General features: G+C 32.2%; 1 protein-coding gene across 1 annotated transcript in view; it reads left to right on the top strand.

Annotated features, from left to right (window-relative positions):
- LOC123707664 overlaps positions 1–11,532 on the top strand; it is a 114,493-nt gene extending 102,961 nt beyond the window's left edge. Inside the window, exons 12-15 of the mRNA XM_045657925.1 lie at positions 1,577–1,750; positions 2,552–2,849; positions 8,319–8,465; positions 10,922–11,532. Of these exons, the coding sequence (XP_045513881.1) occupies positions 1,577–1,750; positions 2,552–2,849; positions 8,319–8,465; positions 10,922–11,010 (708 nt within the window). The 3' untranslated portion in view covers positions 11,011–11,532. The remainder of the gene's footprint in view (positions 1–1,576; positions 1,751–2,551; positions 2,850–8,318; positions 8,466–10,921) is intronic.
- Positions 11,533–12,480: the final 948 nt, after the last annotated feature.

Genomic DNA, 12,480 nt, shown 5'->3' with positions numbered 1-12,480 from the left:
GCAAACAACGCTAAAAGCTAAACTGCTTACCACTGTCCATGAACACTAGGAACTTTGCAAGTGCGTTCCCTGCCTTTAAGGAAACTCTTGTCTTAAAGGCCTTTAGGTCGAAATTTATCTAAAATTAATGTGTTTATATTTTCTTTATATATCTATATATAATATTCTCGTGTCACGGTGTTCGTCATTAAACTCCTCCGAAATGGCTCGACCGATTTTCGTGAAATGTTGTGTGCATATTGGTTAGGTCTGCGAATCGGACAACATCTATTTTTCATCCCCGTAAATGTTAAGCTTGGTCCTAAATATATCTTTCTATTTTTTAGGCGAAATGTTTTGTTTTTAAGATACAGCATACAAAAATACATACAACGCATCTACGGTCAACCCGTATTTTGTATTTGTTAATTAAAAATTTATGACTAGAATTCTGGGGTTTATATCGAGAAATTTCACAATCGAGAAAAATTCACAGAAAACCCTAAAAAGTTTTAATTCCGGAAAAAACTAAGCTCTGCGGTAGCATAGCAAAATATTCCATGTTAGTATGCACTGAAAAGGTAGGCTAAGTAAATACACATTAACAAGAAACGAAGTTCGCGGGGCCGCTAGAATATATATGTATATGTGTGTGCTTTAATCAAACAAACGTTTTTTCTTTCTAGAACTGAAAATTTCATAAGCGTTTGTTAATTTTTTTATGCAAACGAAAGCACGGTCAATAGCTGGTTATTTCATAAAAGTTATTTTAACTTAAACTGTCAAGTTCGTAACAGTCTATTGTGATAGAAACTAATTTGCAACTTGCTTTACATTACAAACGCAAAACTTTACCCCTTTAGACCAATTTGTTATATTCTATTTTGCATAAACCTTACAAATATTTATATTGTAACTGCCTTATTTTACATTAATACGGAAATATCAAGTAATGTTACGGTAGTAATAAACTGCCATTTAGACGGTCCAAAGATAGTTTTCAACTGTCAAGCCGGGCTCTAAGATAAACACACCTAGACGGACGAATAATAAATAAAACAAAGTCGTGTTAGTTACCCTTAACTCAAGAAGATTTTATTGTTTTTGGATTTGTAACTATGTATGGTATAGTGGGAAAATCATCTGCTTTATTAGTCTTGCTGTCGAAATGTCATTTCGTATCATGGTATTAAAATAATTTATGTTTTATTTACTATCAGCTCATTTATTGACTGTTAGGCGGAACGAGGTTCACCAGATCAGCTAGTTAGTAATAAATAGGAAGCGCATTTAAGCCATAACCATACCATAATCACCTCCTGTTAACTAATTATTGAAAAATTTAAATTGTGACTAACAACTACTAATAATATCAAATCAAACTATTTGTACACAGAGATAAATAATGACTTCGTTACTAATCAAATTGTACACGCTCACAAGAATATCTAGTCTATTGAAAGCAAAAATTTAAAAAAATAACTTTTGACGGTCAAAGTCCGAAAAAGATCCCTAAAAAATAATTAAAATTCCCTTTAAACCACCAAGTTTATGTACAGCAATTATCATCCGTAAGCGGTTGTCTTAACTTTTTTAGGAACACATCCGCCAATCCTGTGAAGACCGGCTGGATAGCCTGGTAACCAGTCGCTTGACCCTCGATGCAAAACGTCTTCAGCGGGATAGTGAACCCAGAGCCAGCCTGGAGAGAGACAATCATACTAATGAAATGTTCAAGCAACAGAGAAAATTCTCACAACAGAAGATTAGAGTAAGCATAAATAACATAACTATTATTGTTCGTGGATAGTTTTAATTAGCTTTTGTCTATAGTTTTTTGATATTGTTGAGTAAATTTGTATAATAGACCATGAATCTTTGTATCCTGGTAGCTTCAAATTCATCATTATTATGCGTTCTGATACTCCTATTGTAAGTGTTAGTGAATTGTAATTCGTAACCGATTAGTTGATGATCATGTTTGTAGAGGTTGTATAAATAATTTAGTTAGCTAAATTCTTTAAAATTAATAATAATAGACTTTTTCTGTTCGAGTTTCTGTTTAAGAGTAAATGAAAACTTGATATAAGTTTCAAAAGTACAAAGTTATTATACTAGTATATATTAATTATCATACGATTTCAGATGAAGTTTTTTTAGAAAAACCGCAAATATTTTTATTAAATTAACATTACATTACAATAACCAACATCATAAATATTAATAAGGTATTGTCTCTCCCACCCTCTCTCGTGGTACTGTAGAAAAGCCTCCGCCTCACTGTTATCTAAACCTAATAAAAAAGAATCTAATAGCTTGCTACAGGAAATTTTTTACTTGGAGGCGATAGGACGGGTGTTTGGTTTATGTAAATGGCGCCAAATAACGTAATAAATCGTTTACTAAAGCTGTCTTGAATTTTGGTACAGTATAAGTTAAAAAAAAACATATTTCCATATATTGAAACCATACACAAAAATGTTTTTTTAAAGTATAAGTATATTATAAAACATTTGTATTATTTAACTCCAATGACATCAATTCTTTATCTGAAGAATTATTAAATTCACAGCCAACCAGTATCGACTCCGACTTCATCCAAGAAACCCACCTCGACATGGAAGACGAACCTTGGAGACGAGATGTAGAAACGGAGACGGAAGAAGTAAAAATAGAACGCAACGGAAAAAGGCGGAGTGACATCAGTAGAAGGGAGGAGTCGCTGAGGAAAAGAGAGGAGTCGAAGATGAGAGAAGAGGAGAGGAAAAGAGAGATAAGAGATGTGTCGGTCGGTGCGCCGGATACAAAGGAGTCAGCCTGTCAGACCAGAGAGAGTTTGTTTCAAGCCGAAACTGCTTTAAGTTCAGATGGTAAGTTCTTTCAAATTTAAAAAAAAATATGTATGATTTTTTATTCGTTTCAAGTCTTCCTTTAACTTAATTTTATATATATAAAGGTCATACGTTAAGGGTTTTGACTATGTTTTATAATAAGTAGAGATTAACTTTTTTGGTTAACAGCCTTGTTTAAGAACGCGACAAATGCACACAAAAGTAGTTTTGAGTCCCGTGTGTGACTGTGACGACAGAACCGACCAAACGGTGGTTCATTTACTTGTTGCCTGTGCAACATTCGGAAGGGCCAGGTGCGATCTGGAGCTCGAGACTGGCATGAGGATATCCCGGGATGGGCTATCCGATATGTTGCTTAGGCACAGATCGCAGCTGGAAAAATTCTGCGGCAAGATTGTCAAACATGTCACTGACATTAACAGCACGAGAGGTAACGCGGGTGGCGCCGGTCACCGGGCTCCGACTCGCCCATAAATATCATGACGATATTTCCGGAGTGGTTGACGCCCGGGCCCTGCGTGGGAAGCCAACCCTCTTAGTTAATAATGTCCCTTTTTAAGAAAGGGGAGACTTCGACACTCCCCTGCTACCTGGCTACTTGGTCACATATCTAACTGACTGCGTGCCCGATAGGCTAGTTAGATCCTTAATAAATAAAAAAAGTTGTTTTTCATTGGTTGCCGTTAGTCTATCTAAATGACTGAGTAGTCCGCGCGGTAGCTAATACCTCAACGTTTTCTCGCCATAGACGATTTACAGAGCCGTACGCGAGTTAGGTTAGGTGTAAGCCTCTTCACTTTACTGTCCTAAACAAGTACAATTAATATACTTACCATTCCCTCGCAATATATTTATGAAAATATTATGTATGTATATAAAAATAGTGATATAGTTTACTAGATAGAACATTCGCATAATGTTAATACTCGGAACTAACACAGGCTGCAATTTCCTAGTTAGTAATTATTTTTTGGAAAAAGGGATACTTTTCAATAAAATTCCAGAGGCTCTTTTATCTCTGCCTTTTATTAAATTTAAGAAATGTATTAAAGAAAAGCTGTGTAAAAAGGTTTACTACAAAGTTAACGATTATCTTAATTTTACAAAGTTAATCTTTATCTTATTATAATAAGTGAAACTTGCATCTTATGTTCCATAATAAACATATTTTATTTATTTTTATTCAAGTACATAAATCATAAAATGCATCATCAACTTCAAGATTATCATAAAAGCGAAGTTATTTTTCAAATAATTATTTGTAGATAATTTTGTAACGATACTCCAAAAAAAAATTTAAATGCCGCCTAATTAAGCGACTTCGATTTCACTTGTTTAACATTTATAGGTTAAAGGACATTTTTTACGTTTATGAGTGCAAGTAATAGTTTTATAAGCCTATTATTGAAAACAAGTGAACTCAAGAGAACTTTACATTAGAATGATTTCCAGTATCTAACTTATATTATATACGAGTCGTGTATTGGATATTTTCGAAATACAAAGCGCAAACTACAAGTTCTGTTACAAACTCGGTTTGATCGAGAACAACCTGCAATTGATCAATTTAGTTTGACAGCACTTTGATAACTAATAGATACGATTTCATCTGTGCTACATTAATATCATTAATACGAAACATAATAACAAGTTGGTTATATAAATGATTTATTCGAATAGGTTACTGAAAAGCAAAAAAACGACGGTTTGAGTTTGAATGTACAAACAAAAAATATTCACGTCGAAAACGTAAATTTCAGTTTTTTTGGTAATTACAAATTTGTAAGTAGTTTCTGCAAATAATAGTCGTGCTACATTATGACGTTGTAGACTGTTTATTACATTAGTTTTTATAGATATTTCGTATTATTATTTGTTAGTATAATAAAATAAGTTTCGCACTTCTTATTTATACTGTTTTAGTTTAACGTAGATATATCTTACCGCATCATACATTGTACTTAATCTACTGCATATTTTATATAATCTTGCATCAAAAATGTTTGACAATTGAAGTAAGCATAAGTGTTTCAAAAAAGAAATTAAAAAATTATAAAATACAATAAATTAAATATCTTAGTGATAGGACCACATATACATTGTTTTTTAAATTAATTGTTAATATAATTTGTTTTTAATTATTTTATATGTAACTAGTTAACCCGGTAAACGTCGTTTTGTCATGTATATTATTTCCAGGAAACATTTTTTTTAGTTCAATAAAAATAACCTATCTACTATAATAAAAAATAGGGGTCTCTCGTAGAGGGGTAACATTTAAGGGTTGTATGTATTTTTGCTGTACCATAAAAAATAAAAACAAATAAAATTGTCTAAAAAATGAAAAACATTTTTTTGGGGTGGACATCCTTTATCACTTAGGGGTTTGAATAGATAGTAGCCGGTACTCAGACTTACTGAATATGAATAAAAAAAATCATAATCATCGGTCGAGCCGTTTCGGAGGAGTATGGGAACAAACATTGAGACACGAGAATTTTATATAAGTATATAGAGATTAACATCTCAGAGTCACTTTTGGATCTAAGACATGTCGATATCTTAACTATGTTTTCCTTCACCTTGCTCATAAGCAAGTGTAAAATCCGCCCAGAAAAATAGGTGATCAGCCTATCAACTCCAATCTTTATTAAGCCGTAATCCGTACATAATTGCTATATTTCTTTATTTGTATGCGTATCCCACAGCGGCTGTAAACAATCATACAGCTAACAGTAGTTCTCGGGACCCTCATAGAAGTTTGTAATCGACAAAGCGACAACATTCCCGATGAACTAGTGAATTGTTTGTAACACTAGCTGCAATTTTGAAAAAAAGTTTTCTTTTAATTACATTCATAAGATCGATGACCTGACAAACAATATTTTGCCATAAATATATACTTTGATATAATTATGACTATTGAATCATTATTACTGTCGATCATTGAATAATCAATTTACCTATAGCAATGTTGGCATATCAAATAAACTACTAGTGTTAATTGTTTTGAACCAATTTGACTTTGACGTTCTTAATTTATAAGCTCTGTAACAATTGACATATAACGATGAAGGCTGCTATTATATTTATGGCTTTAACGCCATTGCTCCAATATATTTTATTATATACAATATATGTAAGTATATATATATAATAAAATATAAAAGTTAATAATAAATACAATCTATACGAAAAACGAAACCATAACATTACAATAAACATAGAGAAAAAAAACGTTTTAATACCTTATACATAATATTGCATCTATCTTAAATTTATGTTACCAAGCAATCGCATCCCAGTAAGGCTAAAATAACCTTTTAATTTTCGGGTGTTATTTATTACTTGCAAATAAGCAAATTTTTATTAGAAACTATCTGATAGAATCTCCAAATCTTATCCGATATTTCGAATCGATAAAAATGTTATTTGTCGTAGCCAATGTTCCGTGGTAAGCTGTCATCAGGCGTTCAGGGAGCGAAAACAATAAAAGATAACTTCACGAGTTATCTTATCTTTGGGGATTTGTGATATCGGGACTTGCTTATCGGGTTTACATTAGATGCCGGGAGGGTTGGGATTCAGAGTTTATCTCTACCACTTTTTTTGGTCAGGTAATAAGGTTGTCCCGACTAAGAAGCAACTAAACCAATGTCTTAGTTTGTTACTTGTTTTTATAGAACAGAAGAGAATTGAGGCTCTCGTGCCAGAAGGCTCACATGTCCGTTGCCGGTCTTTTAAGAATTGGTAACTGTAAACTTTAAAGCATTACACTACATTTGAAAAATTTGGGTGAGATTCAAGACTAGTAAAATGTATATTATGTTTTTTTTTATATACATGTGTCTTTACTACGACATCATGGTACATTACGATCTAGCCTAACTTAAGACTAATAAGTAATTTAAGTCTAACCTAATTTACTAAAAAGGATTGTTATCATAAGTAAGTGTCCAATAACGCTACTTATAGTCTCTATTAAAGAGATGACACTCTGTTCTTGTGTTCAATATTTTTTTCATTCACTGTTTAGCACTTAATATTAAAGTACACTAAAATGTATATTAAATATAGTGCAAGAAAAAATATTTTCAAAAATAAACATGATTAGTAGTATTTATTAAAAATAATATACCTATTATAAATAATTTTTACGGAGAAGCTTTCTAAGATCGCGCAGCTTCCGTGTTCAAAATCGCGTTAAAATGCTTTTAGCGGAATACGATTTTTAAATGGAAAGAAATGCAATCAGGCATTTAGCAGAACCGTTTGATTTTAGAACATTTTTGAATTAACTGTTCAAGGTTGACTTCTCTTTACAGTTATTGGTGCTTAAGACGTTTTTTCACTAACATTATATGATTTCGTTATCAACCCACCACTCAGCCATACAAATACAAATACTTTTTGTGCCATACTGAACTTCTTATTGTTTAGCTTTGAAAATTTTCGTCTTTACACGAACAAAAAGGTAGTATTACAGGAGGCTCACTTCATGTAAAGTGATATCGCCGCCCATGAATAATCTCAATGCCAGAGGGCTCGCGGTTGCGTTGCCGGCATTTTAAGAATTTAATTTCAAATTTCCATGTGTGATATGTATGTTTTTAATACGCAAAAAGTAAAGTAAGTCTTTAAAAAGATTTTTTTTTTTACTAAAATTCCTCCACTTTTTGAATTTAAATTTAAGAAATTTCTTTGCTAATATCGAAGTTTGTTATGTCAAAATGTATGTCACTCGCCAGAATTATACAAACCTTGGCGACAGGGCAAAGCCCCTATTAATAAAAGATAGTTCCCTTCAGTATTGGGAGCAATAGCACAGCATTGACATAGTAGCCTAGTTCATAGAGTGACAAAGTGCGAGTTATCCCAGCCAAGACGAGCGTCTCGGTTTAATTAATCTATTTGGTATTTAGTAATATTATCATCCTGAACCAACCATTTACTTTAGTTAAACTTTGATTAAACACTTAATAAAAAAAATGTGTTTTTTTTAAACTAGGAATTATTTTGATCTTTTGAAAAGATGGCATTTCTGTAATTTATGTTTTAACTCAAAGCCATACATGGTCAAAATTAGTCACAGCGTCATAAAACGCAGATTGCAGCTTCGATTCCCCGGTAATCAATTATTTCGTCACAGATATAATTTCCTTGAAATGTATCTTTATAAAATATTTAATAACACGGTAATAATCAATCAAAATTCAATTTCCGTTATTTAAAATTAAAAAGATTTTTTAAACCTACAGAAACGAATCGAATCCAAAATTATTCCATTTCATTTGACAAAGGACTCGAATATCAATCAAGTTCTCTCTGATAATTTTAAATGTATAATAAGCTCTTTGATTTAGGCAATTTACCCTCTTTAATATGCTGTTTCATTTATTTTGTAATAGAGTTTACAGATTTTATTCAATTTTACAAATTGTATTTCACAAGTAAACCTTTTTAATCAACCAAACTTCTATTTTGCAGGTTCTGGAACGACAAATAGCAGAGGCTTTTCAACATTTGGCTATTCCGGGGCTACGATAGTTAGGCCTTCGCCACCAGCGCCCACTAACACGTCACAGATTACAATAGAGCTTCTAAGACAGGCCACACCTCAAGAAACCAAATTACGTACGTATTTTTTCACAAAAATTCAATTGTTTGTCCGCTAAATATAATGAAATTTGGATAAACTAGCCTTCAATATGTCAGTTTCAGTCGTGTCGTGACCTTGCTAAGGTTGAGAAGTAATTTCATATTGATATAAAGTAATTTAGAGAAGCAAACAAAATTTTGCTATTGGTACATAAAAATAAATGAATTTAAAATAATACAAGATTATTATCAATATGCATCTAATATACAAAACTTATTCGCAAAGGAATCAAAACTCGACAGATTGCAATTTCCTTTCATCCAAAGAAAATCATTTTGATTGAAGCAGCTTCCCTTATAACAGAAATCAGGAAGATTCTAACGGAATAAATCCCTATATTTCTAGATTATCAAATGTTCACCTACTATTTCAACTATATAAAAATCTTGTTATTATTATATACAAATTATAATACATATATACAAATATATATGTCTTGCAATTTTAGTCAATTTCAACTTGCTTGATCAGTGACTTTGTTTACCTGCCATATACAAACGTGTGGACAAAGTGTTTATTGGTAAGTCTTCTGTACCCGAAAACGAACCTAGTTCATCCTCGAACCTCTAATACATACGCGAACATAACATAGTAATACCGCTAAGGAATGTAACAGGATTATCGAGAATGGAAGTAATCACTGAGGAGGCATTTCTATTTTGTTGCAAGAACGTATTACGCATTACAATAATACGTTATTTGCCTATCGAACCAATAGATTAAGGTTAAATTATTACTTTTTTTACTTTACTTTGAAACCTTTACAAACACACACATCAATGAGAAAGCTTTTTCGGATAAAATTCTAATTCGTTTTGCTTTTATTATCAATAATACACATAATAAACATACTATAAGCACGAAATAGCTATTGAATTTTGTCTGTCTCGTGAAATTTTGTAAATAAATAAACGTGACAAAATATTCCTTAATTAACGGTGGTCATACGTATAATTAAAATTACTTTAATAAATTCTATATTCAATTTCGCTATTTGAATTTATAGGTTTGGTCAATGTCAATTTATAGGTTTGATATATACCTATAATATAGACAACCTATAGATATATACATGGATTTTATATATATATATATATATGTGGCTATAGACTAATTTTTTGAACAAATCTAAAAAATGGTCTAGTTTTTGCTTTTTAAAAACAATTATAACTATTTATAAACTTCAAAGAAACGTAAAATCGTATTACGTTCGCAACATTAACTGGTATTGTAGCATTACAAAATCAAAAAAAGTCTCTCTAAAACGTTATAAAGCAAAACTATGTAGCTTTTATAGTCAATCTAGACATTTAAAAGAACGAAAATTCCGGAGAGTCAAATATTGGTGGAGAGCTGGGGTTTACAAATAAAGTTTTAAAGATCCCCACCGATCCTTTGTGTGCTACGCTAATTTTTATAAAAAAAAAAACATCAAACAAAGGTTGTAGAACTTAAAATTCTGTACAAAAATAGTATTCATGATTTTTTTCCTAAGAGTTACTACTCCTAAGATATGACGATTCTAAGAGTCACATTATGATATGCGCATTCCACTGGTACTTAGCGCGTTTTGATTACCGCGGTTTTCCCCTGTACTACACTAAATGCCATGACAATTTTAAGATAGTTTAAGGGAAGAATATCCGTCAAGTTCCAGATACTACATAACTATAGATATTGATTATTGGGTTACCTATTGTTTTGATTTATTGAAATATTCAAATCAGTTTCTTACTTATTGACCGGACTATAAATCACAGCCATAATATAAAGCGACCCTTGGATATGTTTCATTCCGTTTAATGTATCGCCGGCTATAATCCTATTAGGTGCGCCTGTAAGCCCATATTGAGATAGTTTTAATCCGCGTAATAGCTGTGCTGTTTTAACTGGCGCGCTAACTTATATAGTTTTGATATTATATCGTTGAAGCTATTTGTGCTTTACAATTAAATTACTACGTTTAGAAATAAATATCTGTTTCGTTTTATGTATCACGAATAATATTTAGTCAATACGGGAATCTACGGGAAATATGTTGGCCAGAGTTATAAGATGCGCAGATGTTTTTAGGACAGGTCTTACTACAACAACAGGTTTCGCTAAACAGCATATGCCTTTTAAAATTAAAATAAATAATCATAGGCTATGATTGTTAAAGGTACAAGGTAATGGCTCAGATTTCAGTATCTGTTTCATGTTCATTTGCCAATCTAATAGTCGAGTTGGTCAGCCTCTTGTGCCTGTCACACGCCGAATTTTGACTCAAGGAGTACCCGGTTACATCACGATGTTTTCCTTCACCGATCGAGCGAATGTTAAATGCGCAAATAGAATGGAAGTTTCCTGACAATGATGTATCATACATTTATACACGGCCGAAACATTCTATTGCTATGCGAGCAGTGGATTAATTATGTAATATTTACAGCAAAGAAAGTCATCGACCGCCGTCCGATGAGCACAGAGACCACGCGATCCGCGCCTGACGTCATCATAGTCTCAAAACCGCTTCGCTGAGGATGACAGTCGGGGCCCCACCCCGGGGCCCCGACACCCCCCTGGTACTTCCCCCCGCAGGAAGCCCGCACCTGCCCCGAGGGACAGCCCTGCCAGAGTGCGTTTGACATTTGTGACGGTTATTACAGCCAGTACTTCAACGACGGACCAATATACGAATATTGCCTGAATAGTGATTGCAAATCGAAAACACTGCCACGTAATTTTTCATCTGTAGACTGTAAGAGGAATAGGAGTGTGTGTTTCTATGGAGTGGACGATACGCCTAGGAAGAAGACGTTTGTGGTTCGCGCGGACATCGAACCTAGATAACAATAGATTAAGGTGATGCCACGAGTGTTTGGTTACTGAGCCGAACGAAATTGTTGTCTGATTTGTCGTATTGTATAAAGCCAATTAATATCTATGAATAACTTTAATTGTAACCCAAATATAATAATTTTATTCCTTTCAAATAAAACTGTGTTCAATCGGTAATATGAAAGGCCAAATATTTATTATTGTATAAAAATACACGTTGATTGGTTGTAATTTTGTATTCAAACCTTTGATATAAATAAATGATATTTTGACTGTATATAAGATGATAGTTCTATTTAAATTATATTATATTTAAATTATTAAAACTCAAACAATTATGAATAATTCAAGTATGTAATAAATACTTGTGGTAAATAATATAAATGTAGGACGCTTTTAAATTTTAAAATTACAGCTATATTAGATTGTTGTTTTTTGTGTTTTTAATAAATTCATGAATTTTTAATACCAGTATTATTTTTAATACCTTCTTGTTAAGAGCTTAAAATGAGATGGTGTTATGTCTTGACCGTTTGTCTTATGTCTTTAAAAATATTTCTATTGAAATGTTTTCAGTATTTTTTGTGTTGCTATACCCAGTCTAACACTATCCTAAACCAAAAATGTTTATTCTAAGGGTTCGAGACCCCGTATAATTGTTTCGGGATGGAAGATATAGAAAGTTGGTTACGTAGATATGTTAATAACAATTTTTGCTTGAATCTAACACAATGGCAAAAAATTGACTAAAGCTTTTTATGGAAAATAAGTAAGGAACTTATACAAGTAATCAAAGAGCATACAAGTCAAAACAACGACTCAACCCCTAAAAGCCTTTTATCTTTTCCAAATTGCTCTCGACTCTAGATTTAATCATAAATATCACAAAGGGTTAACTTTTAATTTTACTTCAAAGGGAAAACTTCTTGAATTCGAGATGTGTCTTAGGCTATTGTAATCAACATGTTTTAGCTACTGTTAAATCATTATCTGTATTCAGTATGGTACGCAATCTACATTATTATCTAAACGAGAAAGATTTATAGTTGTTTTTAACGAAAAAATATACTCAAAAACTAATGGACTGATTGCAATAATTTTTCATTATTATACATTATTCTTTAGGAGCAGAGGCTGTATTAACTTGTAAAAAATTTAAAAATAACAAAT

The sequence above is a fragment of the Pieris brassicae genome, chromosome 3, assembly GCF_905147105.1.
Source record: "Pieris brassicae chromosome 3, ilPieBrab1.1, whole genome shotgun sequence".
Taxonomy (NCBI): Eukaryota; Metazoa; Arthropoda; class Insecta; order Lepidoptera; family Pieridae; genus Pieris; species Pieris brassicae.
This window is presented reverse-complemented; position numbering and strand designations above follow the sequence as displayed.